This window comes from Polypterus senegalus, chromosome 8 (assembly GCF_016835505.1).
Source record: "Polypterus senegalus isolate Bchr_013 chromosome 8, ASM1683550v1, whole genome shotgun sequence".
Classification (NCBI taxonomy): domain Eukaryota; kingdom Metazoa; phylum Chordata; class Cladistia; order Polypteriformes; family Polypteridae; genus Polypterus; species Polypterus senegalus.
Window position 1 is genome coordinate 60,367,720 of NC_053161.1, and position 17,366 is coordinate 60,385,085.

Genomic DNA, 17,366 nt, shown 5'->3' on the forward strand with positions numbered 1-17,366 from the left:
GTGGACTCTAGTGGTTTTTCTTCTGTTGTCTAGGGACTGGACCTTGCTTCAGGAACCTGCAGATGATGGTTTGTAATTTACTTGCACTGAAGTTAATATCCAAGACTTATGGGGGAGTCCAGTGGAATATTAACAAAGTTTTTGCTTTTTTTGTACTTTCTTTGCATTGCAAATAGCAAGAAAAATAATCAAAGAACATTGCACTTAAGGTCTGCTGTGTGCTAGTGTGGCACATTAAGAGCACTCTAAAGCAATCTGGACACCACAGGACACAAGAGAAATAGGATGCTGTACAAAACAAGCAACCAGGTGCATCCTCTATAGTGAAAAAGAAGTCAGGCTCTTCAGCCCCTGCTAGAAACCACTGCTGAGACATTGTCCAGATGTTTAAAAACCTCAAAGTCATTGAAATGTGAATGTAGTCATTTTTTATCAGCTTAAGTATGCAACCTGATCTAATCACATCAGTAGAAAAGAAAGAGAACTTCCTTCCAAATGAGCATCGTGGAAGTGATTTTATTACACTAAGAGTCGTGAAGGTCTGTAAAGTACTGCACAGTCATGTTAATTGAAGCTTTTAAGAAACTTTTAAGAAGCAACTGAAACAGATAATAGAGTATAATCAGTAATTCATATGTGATTTTGTGCTTTCAATGTCTTTGTAAATATAACATTCTTTCTGTATATACTCACAATTTCTTTAAAGTTCATATAAAGAACATGTAGCAGAACTATTTATTTAATTTAAACAATTCAATGCAATATAAAGTAAAGAAAAATGATATTATGCTGCACAAGTCAACATTTTTTTAAAGTGTACACCACTGAATGGAAAAAGACTAAAGGAGGACAAAGACAAAGGTTATTTTACATAACAGTTCTTAGCCTGAACTGTCTGAAAGTTTGAATTAGAGGGCAAAAGAAATGAAAAGATTTGATTATCCTGTAAAGGAAACAGGGAAAAGAGCAGCGTGTTTTGTTCATTTTGAATTGCACTTATAATGTAGATAATCCTCTTTTTTTTTATAATTTGAATAAATTGATTTAGATAATCCACTTTCATAAAACGCTGTCTATGTGTCTGTCTGTGTGTCCGTCTGGTTGCTATGTCTCTGTCATTCTAATAGATGAAGCATCACAAACGTTTTTAATAATAAAATACCTTGCGTTTGTCACTCCAATAGATGGCACATCACAAATATTAACACTGCTTTTATGATTCCCATACCTAATGGCATCTAAGAGAGACACATGCATTACATGGTGTACTGCAAATGTTAACGCTGAGGTCTACATTGATTACTTAGATTTCAACCCGTCTTAGATGGGTAGCACAGCCAGTATTGAATAATGTGAGAAGTAGCCTCATAACCCTTTATTGTTGCTTGCCATTGCCTGTTATCTTATGTCAACTATTCAGCCAGCCATCCACCTATTTCTCTAAACACAGTCACCATCAGACTATTAAAGACCCAGAATTCAGCAAGATGCAAGTGATGTGCGTATGTTCCTGCTTTTATTGTTTCAGGCCAAGGATTTTTGTTCTGATCATAATGATGATGATGATGATAATAATGTGCAACTCACTCACCCCTGCTGCTGTTTGTTTTGAGATGTCACCCAGTATTAAAATTCAAAACAAGTGCTTTTTGTTTGCTCAGATGTTTAGTCTTTCAGTCACCAAATTTTGGGGTAGATTTGAAATGTTGATGACTTTATCTTTTAAACTCAAGCCCAAATTCAAATTTTTAATGTGTTCAGAATACACTGTGTTTGTTATTTGCATGGCTGACAAACTTGCACCACATCACCCCTCTCAAGTATGAGGAAAAGAACCACTTTTCAGGGAGCAGGAGTCTTCCTCAGGATGCAGGCATATTGGGACTCTTTAGGTAATGCAGTGATAAAGTGAGGGTCAATCTTGTAGCTGAATATAAAAATGGACCAAGGGATGGATATTAAATAAGAGACTTTAAATAAATGGTTCTTTTTGAAACTTTGACACATTTTAAGTATCTATTAGTGATTATTGCACTGTTAATTGGCTGCTAAGTACGTGTGCACATGTTGAAAGGGGGGGGGCAGATTACAGTTAGATTCTTTCCAGCTGAATACATTTGATGAGTTTAAAAGGAAAAAGAAGAAGATGATTTTGGTGTGCACCTGTGTTTGCTCATTTCAAGGTAGCTGTACTTTAGAAAATGTATAAAAAAATTACAGCTGTATTCTTTTTTAATTTACCTCTGAGCCCTCAGCCAGGGCAAAGCCGCCTCCAACAAGAAGTGCAATTTCCCAGGGCATGCAAGCCTGAAATTCTTTCCAGCTAATCAGCGTTGAATAGGAGTAGTCATCTGTAAGAAACAATGTTCAATAGGAAACAGGTGTAAGGTAACTAACTGCTGGGGTCATAAAGGAGCCATTTATGACCACAGCAGGAACAAGGAATCCAACCAGTCTATTAGAAGGTGTTTACAAACACATTGTGGGCCATTTTAATGTCTGTAACTAGTGTGACCATCATGCAACCAAGCAAACTTCACACTGAAGACAATCGAGCCATAGGTCCGTATGCTTTAATTAAGCAATGCTAACAACTGCAGCAAACAAACTTTTGTACTGGTTTTTTAATTTGTGCTCCCCTCATGGAGTATATACTAGAAAGTAAAATATACCAAGTGGGATCACAAGTCAAATAGGCCTTTATTTGCATTGTTTTGTATTTTTGGTATTGACTTTTTGTCTAATCTTAAATCTAAAACTGCTCTTATTCTAAATAGACATACAGTAAAACCATATATAAATGTCAAAGTAATGTGGGGAATATGAATGGGAGCTTTAACTCTATCAAGCATCTTGCAAATAAAATTAGAAAGAAACAGCTAAAAGAGATGTGTTCTGCTACATTGAACACCACTAATCATAAACAGACATTAGGATCCTATTGCTTTCACTAAAGGATAACCAATGTGTTTTCGAGTTGCCCTAAGGACTGCATTTGTGTTTTCAATTCTTTATGACTAAAATGAGAATGAGGTAATTGACTGGGTCACCACTACTGGAAACTCCTGCTTCCTATTAATGTTGTTGCCCTAAAGGTTGCATCTAAGGTAACAGAATAAAATCAATTGTGAGCATTACCTTAATTATCTGTGTTAACATTTAAATGACCTGCAAGCCAAGTATTCAAGCACAATTGAGATTAAGCTTGATAGTATTTTGTGAGCCTAGGACTCAGTGAAGCAGCACAACATTTTACATTTTCCCTATGAAGTAAAATAATCTGTTTACTCAGCTTCATAGATTGGATTTTAATAACAGCAAATAGCAGACAGATGAGCTGATTGATGGTATTTCAATTCGTTTGTATACATTTTCATTGGAATTAAAGCAAACATTTGTAAATTATTCCTGCCTTGTGCCCTGTGTTGGCTGGGATTGGCTCCATTAGACCCCCGTGACCCTGTAATTAGGATATAGCGGGTTGGATAATGGATGGATTTGTAAATTATTCTGTTTGGAAAGGCATGTTGTGCTGTTTACATGCACTGATGTCCCACCAGTCACGTTACTATTGCTTTATTTAAAGTCATTATACTGCAGAATGATAGGGTGGTGCAGTGGTGTATTCTCAAAGCTGCAGAGTCTTGGCTGTGAGACCACATTCGGTCACTCTGTCAAATACGCCTGTATGCTGGTTATTATCCCACTCCCCAAAAATGTGAGATTTAAACTGATTAGTGACTCCAAGTAGGCATTACATAAGGGAGTGTGAGTGTGTGCTTTATGTGCTAGTTCAAATTCAAGAGAGCCCAGTGAGTTAATGGATGTGTAGTAGACTAGTAACAGCTAGAAGCAAATTGAATCAACTGTTCTCACAGATAAAAAAATGAGAGTAGCTGATACAAAGAGGAAAATATAACAAGGAGATAATATTGTCCCAAATGTAACTTACAAAATCCATTATTTTCTAGCATATCTCTATGCATATGCACATTATTATTATCATAAAAAACAATTCCTGTTTCATTTAATAATAACTATGAGAAAACCTAATGTGACAGAGAATATGGCTATACTACAAAAAATGCATAAACTAGACAAAAACTTTAAATGGAAATTGTTTTGCTTTAATTTAGCAAAAAAGTTCTCCCAATCTCTCCAAATTTACTTGACTTCTTAAAGTAAGCTAAATAATCATAATTATATATTTTTGGATAAGTCAATAAGGAAAACAAGATTTAATATCATGATATAAGTACTTTCCACTTGCTTAGATTTCATTTTTTGCAGTGTAGATCCTATATATGCATTGTAAAAGCCCTGAGATACTGAGTTAGCTTATTTTAAATTGAAATATGAATTTACCTAGTTATGTTAAAATGTTTGTCTATATATTACTAAGCAGATAATAAAAGGTTCTATTTTAACTCCTACAAGATAACTCATGAATGGAATATTTATTTCTTATCATTCTGAGTAGAGACTAGTCTATATTCTGCCTTTATTCTTTATTAAATAGTAAAAGTATTTATATACACTGACTGCCCTGTGACCAATAAAGTTTTATCTTCTGTTACAATGTGACCAATAAAGTGTTATCTTTTGTTACAATGTGACCAATAAAGTGTTATCTTCTGTTACAATGTGACCAATAAAGTGTTATCTTCTGTTACAATGAGCATAAAGTGTTATTAATAATACAAAGAATGGTACAGCCACATGGCCCAAAAGATATGCAATACTGAAAGGAAATGTGCAAATGGCTTACACAGCACTTCTGGTTCCTAGCTGTACTGTAGTCGTACTTGCAATTAGAGTCTAATTACTTTGTAAGTAACATATACTGTCATTTTAGTAACCTATGCTGGGCCATAGTGTAGCCTATGTAAGTTCACCATAGAAATGTAACTTTAAGTTTAGAATGTAACTGAAGTTTAACATGAAAAAGCCAAGACTGTAATAAATCAGAAGAAGACACCTTTTTCTTTTTTTCTGCCCTTTACTTTGTGTATGTTAAAACTTTTTCCCTAAATGTTTGTGATCTGCTCTGTTTGAATTTTCAATAAATGTTTTAAAAAAAAATTTTATCGGGATAAGGAATTTATTTTGTTATGTATTTGACTCATGCAGGATCCTACCTTGTCAACTCAGTAGTGGCTCAGTTTTGTGAAACTGGAAAAGATGCAGCTAAATGCATTATAAGGAGCTAAGAAAGTAGTGGATTTAGAAAATAGTATTAATTAATGGGTTCAGTCTTTTCTGAAAAATATTTCTCTGTCACTCTCTCTCTCTCTCTCTCTCTCTATATATATATATATATACATATATGTGTGTGTCTGTTTTCTGGGTAAGGTAGCAGGAATCCATAGTCTGAGCCAGTAATACTGAAGACAAATGAGAAACCAACTAATAATGTGACACTGGCAAAATTACACACCAAGAAACATTAAATATTTCACCCACTGGGCCAACATAGATTTACTTATCAATCTGACAGTATATCCTTAGACTAGGGGCAGAAATCATATTTCTGTGCAAGAATCTCAAATGAATATGGGGAGAAAAGGCATTTTCCACACATGCATCTACCTAGTCAGATACTGAACTTTACCTCATTCATATACTGGATGCATCAATTTTTCAGGCAATCCTTATCTAATGACAACATTACACTGAAATGGAGCCCATCCCAGTGCACAAGCACCAGTCCTAAATGGGGAACCAATCCAGAACAGTGCATGTGCACACCTCTGCCCTTTATTTAGAGTTAGCAGTTTATACAACCTGCACATTTGTGGGAGCCAAGTGTAGTGAATACCCATGAGCATTATGTGCAGGTTCAATTTCTTCAACCCAGGAACTCAATGCATTAGTATTAACCAATATGGCACCCAAATATACTTAAACAATATGGCAGTTAATAATTCATTCACATAAACATGTCAGCCAACCTGTTCAAGTGGGTAGCCATCAAAACGTGGACATTGCAGCCCCAACTCTGGGATATTGTGTTGTGCACATGGACTTTGCCTCGCTTAACTCTACTGTAGTCACTATTGTGATATATCGAATTTATATATATATATTGTCACACATTTGCACATGGAAGACAGTCTAAGGGCTTAGCAGAAGATAAGCAACAGAGACAGGGGTTGATCAGTCCTACTAATACCTTCTCTCCCTTTTTCACAGACTCCGTCAACATTTGGGATCAGACCACGCCCTCCTTCTGACATCACTTCCCCTCCTGTCCTGGCTCTTCCTCCCAAGAACATATAAAAGAACAAACCTTCCACCTGTCAGTCAGTCATTATAGACTCAGTCTTATATGATTACTCTTGGTTATTATAAATTGCTACTACATTATATGGGCTGGATTCCCCAACTTTTTACGTTTGTTCTGTTTGTCTTTTTCACTATATATATATATATATCTATACTAATAAAAGGTAAAGCCCTCACTGACTGACTGACTGACTGACTGACTCACTGACTCACTGACTGACTCACTCACTGACTCATCACTAATTCTCCAAGTTCCCGTGTGGGTAGAAGGCTGAAATTTGGCAGGCTCATTCCTTACAGCTTACTTACAAAAGTTGGGCAGGTTTCATTTCGAAATTCTATGAGTAATGGTCATAACTGGAAGCTATTTTTCTCCATTTACTGTAATGGAGTTTAGCTGGATGGCCATGGAGGGCGGAGTTTCGTGTGACATCATCACGTAATCACGTGAACTGACTATCAACGCAGTACGTAGAAAACCAGGAAGAGCTCAAAAAAGTGCTAAAGAAAACATGCATTATGTAATTGAGAAGGCAGCGAAACAATAATAAGCGAGCGACTGACATTTACAACCATATTCATGAGTGCTGCTACTTCGGAAACAAAGCATGGTGTAAACTTAAAGTTTAAATTAAGTTCATAGACAGGCTGCCGCTGGTGTTTGGGGGTAATGCGGGATACAAGTTTAATGAGAGGACACAGGATATAAACAAGAGTTTTGATTACTTTGTAACTAAGTTAAAATTGCAGGTGAGGGGCTGTGCTTATGCAAATTCCGAGAGACTGTGTTTGTGGGGATTGACAGTTAAGGCGGGTGGGGGAGTCACGTCATCATCTCCCCTCCCATTTACATAATTTTGCTCTGAGCTGAGCTCCGCGGCTAACGCCGTCTTTCGAAGCAACTTCGTCACACTGCCACCAAATACTCACAGAAAAATCCAGAAGTTAATACACACCCTGTCTCTAGAGTTTCTCCACATTTAATGTATTCCTTGCGTCCCCTTTATCCCCTCTGATCTCCCATTTCAATTCAGATGCCTCCAATTTCCAGTAAGGCTCTGCTGCGCGATGACAAGTAATAAGTCTCAGGGACAGACCCTACAAAACGATGCCATTGATTTCAGGCAAGATTGCTTTTCTCCTGGACAACTGTACTTGCATTCTCAAAAGTAATATATATATATATATATATATATATATATATATATATATATATATATATATATACAGGTATATATATAACCACACACCCTAGCGCAACATGAGAGGCTTCGCCTTTAGCGCTGACGTCTGAGGTTCGATTCGCGAGAGTGGGTGCAGTGAGTGTGTACTGCCTGATGAGCCCATCAAGCAGTTGGATTTAGTCTTTAAATTTCTATGGTGAAGAAAAATTTATGCAATGATGATTATATTTAACTTTCATTCCTACTAAACATATTTCTGTCGACCAAATAAAAATTACTTATATTTAAAATTTAAATAGAACTTGAACAAATACGATAGTTTATAATACCCACACAGCACTAAGTCCACGTAAGATTAGGAGTCATCCATTTTAACAAGCAGCGTATTGCACTGATATGAAATAGCCTGCCCATTTAATTATTTAGGAATGGATAGATAAATTAAGATTTTGTACAAATAATGTTTTTAATTTTTCTTCCTCAATGGAATCTGGCACCCCAAAGGATATATATATATATATATATATCATATAGATAGATATAGATATAGATATACATATATAGATAGACAGATATATAGATAGATATAGATATATATATAGATAGATATATAGATAGATAGATATGTGTATGTAAATGTGTGTCTGTATATATACGTATATATATATGTATATATATATATATATATATATATATATATATATATATATGCCAGCAACACTCATGACAATGACAAAACAATTACATTGTCAATCATGTTACGTTATTATTAAAATGTTTCCTTTTATTTTCATTACTTCTTTAACACACTACTTCTCCACTGCAAAGCACGGGTATTTTGCTATATATGTATATGTATATATGTGTATATATATGTATAGGTATATATATATGTGTGTGTGTGTGTATGTGTGTGTGTCTGTGTCTATATATATGACAGCAACACTCATATCAGTGACAAAACAATTACATTAACAATCATCTTACGTTATTTTTAAAATGTTTCCTTTACTTTTTCATAACTTCTTTAACACACTACTTCTCCGAAGGCTGGTATTTAGCTAGTATATACAGTATATATACAGTAATCCCTCGCTACTTTCGCAGCTTCACTCTATCGCGGATTTTAAATGTAAGCATATCTAAATATATATCACAGATTTTTCGTGGATTTCTTCGGACAATGGGTCTTTTAATTTATGGTACATGCTTCCTCAGTTTGTTTGCCCAGTTGATTTCATACAAGGGACGCTATTGGCGGATGGCTTAGAAGCTACCCAATCAGAGCATGTATTACATATTAACTAAAACTCCTCAATGCTATAAAATATGCTTCCCGCGTGGTGCTCGATTGTTTGCTTGTCTCTGCCTCTATCTCACTCTCTCTGACATTCTCTGCGCATGACGGAGGGGGTGTGAGCAGAGGTGCTGTTTGCACAGAAGCTGTTTGCCTAGTGGATACGGACGCACCTCTAAAAAATGCTGCTTTATTGCGGTGCTTCGCCAAACTTAAAAGCACACGTATTGATTTTTTGATTGTTTGCTTTTCTTTGCGAGCGCTCTCTCTCTCTCTGAAATTCTCTGCTCCTGAAGAGAAGAAGATATATTTGCATTCTTTTAATTGTGAGAAAGAACTGTCATCTCTGTCTAATATGTAAAAATAACTATACAAACATATGGTTTCTACTTCGCGGATTTTCATCTATCGCGGGGGTTTCTGGAACGCAACCCCCACGATTGAGGAGGGATTACTGTATATATATATATATATATATATATATATATATATATATATATATATATATATATTGTGGCGGGTGGATGGGGTGGTACTCAGCCGGGATGCTCAGTAGGACCGGAGGAGGGCTTACGCCTCCTCCAGACCACGAGGGGGCAATCTCTCTGGTGGCTTTTGGGACCATGGGAACAGAGCTTAGAAGCTCAACCCTATAGGTGCCTGTGGTCACCTCCAAGGGGTGCCCCAATGCCTGAGGAGCCCTGGCCCTCAGCACTTCCACCACACCCGGAGTGCTTCCGGGTGCACAGTCGGTACTTCGGCCACACTTGGGAGGCTGCCTGAAGTATGGTAGAGGCATTGTGTGAGAGGCCTGGACATTGGTAGAGTTTTGGGGTTGTGTGCTTCACCTGTGTTGTAAATAAATGTGTTATGGTGCTTAAAAGATGTGAGCCTGTCTGTGTTCGGGCTGTGTTCCACTATATATATATACACACATATGTAAATACAATTAATCCATTCCAGACCATATGAACTGTATGTAAATATATATATATATTTTAAGTTTTTAAACACAAATATAGTTAATTAAATCATAGAATGCACAGCATAATAGTAAACTAAATATAAAAACATTGAATAACACTGAGAAAACCTTGAACAACAGAGAAAACTAACACTGCAATAGTTCGCGCTATAGCACTACCAACCGCTGGCTAAAAGCACTTTTTTAAATGAGTTTTAAGCACAGGAAAAAAAATGAACATTTGAAAAAATCCGTAATTTAATAAACCACCAAGAAAAATAACATTGCAACAATGCACGCTACGATCCGATTGCTGGAAACAGAAGTGAAAACAAAATCAAGCCCAGTGCATTCTTTAAGTGCCTTCCTACCTTAATGAGTCCAGCTCTCTCTAGCGCTGCCTGTGTGTCTGCATCTCGCACTGCCTCTGTGTGTGTGTGTGTGTGTGTCACGCTCTCTCACGTTGCCTGTGTGTCTGCATCTTGCGCTGCCTCTGTGTGTGTGTGTGTGTCATGCTCTCTCGCTCTCTCTCTTGCTCGCTGCACAGGAATTGCACAGGGAGAGACTGAACATGTACAAACCAAAAGGGAAACTGGCTTGTTCATATACTGAGTGTGTGGTCGTGTACCGAGACATTCGTGAACTGAGGTTCCACTGTAATGTGAAAATGCTGTCTTAAATTTCCACTCTCTGTTTTTCTTTGGTGTATCCTCACACATCCCTAAGACAGATTAGTTGTGTATGTACTGTGAATAAGTGTTCTGAGATGGACTGGCACACCATATAGGATCGGATCCTGCCTCACGTCTATTCCTTGTGGGGTAGTTTATGGTTATTTGTGACTATACACTGCATAAGCATGTTTAGGAATGGGATGGGCGAAAGAATTTTACCCTATTACACATTGCTGTCAAAAGACAAATACACATAGACAGAATCGTGTCATTTATTATACAAAAACAGTCAAAAAGTGTTAAATATCCTACTTTTTAATGATACGGACTGCTTTTTGGAAGTAGCTATTACAAGTTTTACTCCAATTTAAAGTAAAATCAGAACTAAGTTATCAAATTAACCAATGACAGCAATAAAAAAGAAGAAAAGCCTTGATGTTGAGCTTTCTTTGCTCTTTAAATTTATTGTCTCATTTATATTCAAAGAGCCTTCGTCAATGCTGATTACGGGATTTGGTGCTGAAGCCTTTAGCACTGATGCAGGTGTTGTCTTGTTAGGCCACATCTTCAGCTGTGCTTGGTCAATGACAGAGGCTGGCAGCTCAGAATTTAATCATTAATCACCAGGAACCACTGATTGCTTCCTGGGGGCAGTAGCCGTCCAATGAGGATTTCATTGAAAGTGTCACTGAAGGGAGAAAGGGGCTTAAATTTAACTTTGTTTTCAATTTAGCAATAGCAGGAAGATAATTTAAACTGTTATATTTTTTGGGGATATATCACTAAGTGAAGCTGCACTGGTTGACAATGTTTTTATCAATTTCTGACAAAATAAAAATTATTTTTCATTTTTTTAAAGATTTCCTATTTTTATTGAACTTATTTTTTTCTTTTGAATGTTATTTGAAGGTACCCTGGAGATATATTCACTGAAGGTCTCTTTATAAATTCCAGATACTTACTTTTCTTTCCTGATGAAGGACTAGTTGGCATATGTGCTGGGATGATAAAAAACAAGAGGCCAAGAACCAAAGCTGCTGTAGAATCAGTTGCATAACCTTTGTAGCTAGAAGAATAAAAATGAATGATGTTATTATCCCTTATTAAATTCAAAACGTCAGAAGTTTTGAGACTTGTGAGGTTCAGGAATCTTTGTGTTTGTTATAAATCCCAATGGTGAACCAGGATAATACACATAAGCACTGAAGGATTTTTCACTGCTTTTTATTGTAAATAATAAACATTGACAAATATTGCTGCTTATTTCTCATGGCATATGTTGTTACACTGGCATGTAAATGACACAAAAGCATTTTTTTACAGACATGGTTTGAATATTGTTACAATTAAAATGTTGTCAAAGTACTCAGATTAAGCATGTTGATTGGGCCAGCTACCATGACAATGCATTTTCTAGCCTTCTCTATAGTTTCTGGAAGGTTCTTTTGAAAGGGGACAGCCAACCTTATGGTGGACAGAATGAGTAGAGCCTGCTTTACCAAAAGAGAGACTGAATGTTGTAGTGGGGATCTCAAGGAGTCGGTTCTGCATCTGTAGGTTTACGACATACTGCAAGCAAGATCATCTCACACGAATGAGACAAGGTGATAAAATAAGTATTGTTCCTGTGTTGGGGTCCTTCCTCCTGGTCTAAACAACAGCAAAGTTTATTTAGGTACACTAGTGTTGGCTGTTTGGTGTTTTGAGTAAAATAATACATATGCCCACTCGATAGGGCTGAACCGCTAATGCTCTCTTATATCGGCACTTGTTTCAACATCAAGTGCAGTCATTTAGTCACTTCCTGTACAATTCAGTTCAAATTATATACATTTTTTTAATTTAAAACAGAACAACTCTATACACACAAATGAAAATACTATACCAGTTACTCTCCAGTTATTCATCTAAAGAGCAGTGGGAGAGATTAAGCAGTGCAATACAAGAATATTCAATTGACGTTGTGCTATGGGTTCCCTTTTAAGTTCCAAGCCCCACAATACTTTAATATTTGATCAAGGAGCAAAAAAACTTGGTGTGAGACTTCAATATGCATGCTGCTCCACTCAAAAACACAGCCAGTATACAAATGTTAAAAATGGAGAAGTGACAGTTCTCAGTACAGGGGCGTACTGGCCCACTTCATGCATTGTACTATACACCAAAAACAATTTAATTAGTCAGGCAAACAAAATTCCAAATGGCAGACACCTGAATCCTGCATAACCTTTCTTAAATTCTACTAGGGGGTCCCGTCCCCTGCTTGCTTTACTCGCCCACCCACGGGTTTTGCTTACCAGATATACAATTTAAAGAGTTATTTTCATGGGAATTGTTACATATGCATTATTTTCAGTTTTACTTTAAAACTTTTGTAAAAACAATACTTTTCCTTTATTTCCAGCGTGGTTAAATCTCTTTCTCGCGGGATGTATAACACCACTTGCATTGTGAAGAGGGGGGGGGGCGCTGAACGCACTCTAAGGAGATTCTGTCGGATCAGCTGCTGCTGCCTTTGCTGAGTGTTCTTTTTGTCACGCTGCACTTTGATCATTTAAAAGCCTGTACACTAGCTGTCCTTTTGCCACTTCGCATCTCTGCCGCTTGCGTTGTGAATGGGTTAGGAGGCTAAACACAGGCTAAGGAGAAGTGGTCGGATCATCTGCTGGCTTGTTGCTGCTGCTGGCGAGCCGTGTGTTCTGCTTGTCGCCTGTCGTTGTTTTAAGAGGTGGGAGCATATGAAGTGTCTGCCAAAAGCATTCCAAAACCTGCTAGGTTAGATGTCCGTGAACTTGTTTAAAATGTTGTCTCACTGCGTTGTCTCGCGTGACATTAAAGTGTCTCTCGCAGGACATCAAATTGTCTTCCAAGAAGATCACGTCTCGTCTCCCTAGTCTCCATTCCCAAGATTTCTTTTATAATAGAGAAATGAATGTTCCGTAGGAGTGAACTACTACTATCTATTATTATTAACTACTATTATCTGTGTAATCATTCATAATTGTATAATAAGTTTTGTGAATCACAATCTTTCTGTTTTTCCCACCTACATAAAATTACAAAAATGGGAAATCCACAGCATAAGTTAGGCCAACAATCAAAATAAGACATACTATAGGTGTAACCCTTAAAATTATATGTATTAAACAAGGATAATAAAATCTGAAAAATGCATAACAATTACCACATCATTCAATTCTTACAGTCCATAATATAGCAAATCAACAGTTTTAGAACAGGCATGGCCCTAGGGTCTGTTTGTCTGGTTTTGAACTCACAAAATTTATTTTATGACAGTTCATTAATCACACTAATTATAATTCATGTACTTTCTCACCCTCCATGTAATTATTTCCTGAAATGTCCCTGCCTTTTAGCTATCTATACAAAACCAGGATAATCTATAAATCTGAACAAACAAGAAATAGAACAATAGGCAAAAGCTAAAACAGTTTTTTTAAAAAATGAAAACCTTTGCTACTTCTCTCATTTGAGCTCCCCATAATGCAGGGGCTACAGAGATACTATAAAATTTCTGCTAACAATTATCAGGCAGGGCCTGGCTTCCGTCACTGTTATTATCATTGAACTCAATAATATTAGCGTCTCACTTCTGGGTGGTTGTATCCTCCCACTTGAGACTGCCATAAAATTGGCCTTCTCCTCAGACCTGGCCAAGCTAACATTAGCTTCTTTATTGCTAATGCTAAATCCTGATTTTTTTGAGACGTTATCTTTTCAAAGAAAAAAAAAATCTAATGATTTCCAGCACATTCAGGCCTTCATTTCTACCACACCAATATGCTAATGCCTGACCTGGGAACTTAAAGATTATTTTATTTAGTTGTTAATTTTTTGTAATCCCGCTTGTGAAAGCAGAAGCAGCCATCAAGGTGCTTAGGATGCATGTGAGGCAAGAGCCTGGTATTTTATAATTTTTGGTGCAGTTGCCTAATAACATAACATAAATGGAAACTTAATTGTGTCACACAGGTGTATATAGGGGGTTTCTTCAAGACTCTGAGAGGGTAAAGCACTAATACCTGGGGGATAAGAGGGGGCACCGTCGCTTACAAACTTGTCTTTCCATCCACAGCTCTGATGGATGGCAGCCATATGTCTGTCCACATCCCACAAACCTCCACAGCCACGCTCCTTCCAGATCCAGAGATATATTGCATACTGTATATAATCCTGTCCTGACTAACGTCAACCTCTTTAGTTTGACCCTTGAAAGAGCACAGGTGAATGAGGGAATGTGGAGTGTTCTTAAGCTAAATATTTTTGCTTATTGTTAACAGCAGAGGCAGATATTTTTCATTGTAATTTTCTTCCTTTTTAGTTTGTGCCATTAAAACCGATTACCAAGGTGGTTCCCCAAATCTTGAATCTGTGTCTGACAAGTCTGTCTACAACAGTTATTTTATTTTTTTACAAGGTTTTTTTTTTTTTTAATTGTTTTTGTGATCTCATCTGTGAAAACAGATTAGCAGATTCATTCATCAATATACTTGTGACTCAATAGATGTGAGAGTTTAGTGCTTAGGTTTTTTGGTGTGACTGCAACCCCAGGTCCTCGTGCCCCTAGGCATTCCCCCTGTTGTCCATATGGTTAAACATGGTGGAATTAAGAGCAAGGTAATGGCTTAATCAGAAAACTTGTGTTATAAATCCTGATCCTACAGCTACTGCGCCTCGCTGTATGTACAGTAAATGGGCAGGCAGTAATTGCTTCAGAGGCAGTGATTTTCTTAGGAGGCATTATAAATTTTAAACATGACCACAGAACAGTACAACTTTAACATCCACGAGTAAGATAGTAATCTAAATAAGCAATTATTATTTTCAAACCAATAAAAGCAGATTCTGCCTCCAAAACTAGCTTTAAAAATCCATAAAAGTACATGCATTGCTCAATTAATAAATCAACAAAAGAGAACATTTAAGATGCATCCCCCAACTCTGGCCAGATGGTCGTGTTTGATATTTCAAGATAAAAATGTCCATTCATAACCACTTGCTTGAAATGGCATTTTCGTCTTCATTAAAAGGCACATATGTTGCTTATGCATTTCCATTAAATATTAACAAACAAGGTTTAGCTTCAAACGTTTTATCACTGCATGTTTGAAATATTTAATTACAGAGGCTGCTGCACTGAGGCCCTATCACATTTCTGCAGATTAGCACCCCTTCCCAGACCCCTTCATCAATTTTCTTTTGAAGTCGAGGAGATAGTGTCTCACATTCACTTTGTAAATTCCAGACTCAAATGACTTGACTGCTTTGTATGTCGTGCCCTGACAGTCATTTTAGGTGCTGCTTTATTGCCCACTTGCTTCCCTGAATTTTTGACTGCTGTATAAATACTCTTTTTACTTCAGCAGAGCTTGTAATTTTTTTTCACCTTTTTTCATTTTCTGAATCCAGTTATTTCCTTATAGCATTAAGATGAGTCAGAGCCAGCAGCAAAAACACATTCATCACCATCAGATACACTCTCAATAAGCCTACATTAATTTAGAGAGACCGTCAAACTAACGCCCATGCCTTTGGGATATTGTCAGAAGCTGGTGTAACTGGAAAAGAACATGCATACATCACATAGGTAAATGACAAAGCCATGGCACTTCCATATTTTGTTCAATTTTCAGATTTAATATGTATCATCATAAAAAATGATTAGTGTTTTAAACATCCCAGAATTTTCCAGACTTTTCTCTAGTAAGTATCACAGATTCCTTCTCTAAGGTGTACCTCAGGAATCAGTTCTAAGCCCCTTATTATTCTCACTTTACACACTCCCATTAGGTCATATCATTTCTAGAAAGAAGATAAAGTACCATCACTATGAGGATGACACACAGCTATACCTTTCAATTGTGCCAGGTGCGCCTGATGCTCACAACTCCCTGATTATATGTCTTACTTGTACTGCAGAATTTATGAACAGTAATTTCCTTAAACTAAGGAAGGAAAAACAGGTTGGAGTAGAAGAAAATGGAGGTTCTTACAGATAACCCTGATCATCTAGCTTTACGAATCAAGACTGGTGTATACTTATACTGCAATTTTTTATTTATGAAACCATGCCTTTCGATCATACACCAAGAATAGAAGAACATTCTGATCTCCTCAATCCTACCTGTACTGGCAAGTGGCACAGATGGAACTTCATACATGACCACCTTGTCAGCTTGGCACCTAATTCTAAATTTGGATCATAGAACTAGCGGCCTCTTGTTATGATTTTGAAGTTTTAGAATGTTTTTAACAAAAATTTTCTGATGATCTGAAAGACTTCCAAGTTTTGACCCCCTTTTATTTTTTGTGTATTTTACTTATTTCTTTCCATGATGTATACTGCAATTTTCCTTTTGGCTTGCAATTTTACATCTTGACAAAACACTTGCCTTTTTGTTCTGTCATCAACCCTTACTCTAGCCAGGAACATATCCACCTGTCCAGGTAGGTCTCCCACCCATGCACTAGGAAGGCACACCGTATATGACTTTGCTTCCTAGAGGCATATCTAAACCTCACTCCCCCTAAAGACTGAGTTCTCCACCATCACTACTTCTCTTTCTGGGGACTGTTTTTGAGGTAACCCTTTGGGTTTCCTTATCCCTACCTATAAGCTTAAAGTTATAAGGAAACTCTGCAAGTTTTCTGGAAAAAATAGTTGGACACCTCCAGCTTTGAGGTTGTTGTCCCTGGATAGTTTGCATCTTCTATCTTGCTCTTAATCCCCATGCTGAACCATCTGTTTCTACCTCTTTGGTCTGTAGGCTCTTGCCAAAGCACTTCTGTTACAGTTACAGCCTGGCGTAGTGTACGTCTCATGAAAGATACCTGGGTAAGTTCTGTCAGTTCTTTACTACAACACAAGCTATCCACTTCCTCCTAAAGTGCAGTGACCCTGATTCCAAAGTTTTGTAAATGCAGGTCTGTAAATGGAGCCA

General features: G+C 37.0%; 1 protein-coding gene across 1 annotated transcript in view; it reads right to left on the reverse strand.

Moving 5' to 3' along the window:
* Nucleotides 1-17,366, reverse strand: part of slc13a1 (solute carrier family 13 member 1) — a 59,798-nt gene that overhangs the window by 7,502 nt on the left and 34,930 nt on the right. The window contains exons 11-12 of the mRNA XM_039761143.1: nt 11,367-11,470; nt 2,242-2,351 (exon numbers count right to left, since the gene is read on the reverse strand). Coding sequence (XP_039617077.1) covers nt 2,242-2,351; nt 11,367-11,470 — 214 coding nt within the window. The remainder of the gene's footprint in view (nt 1-2,241; nt 2,352-11,366; nt 11,471-17,366) is intronic.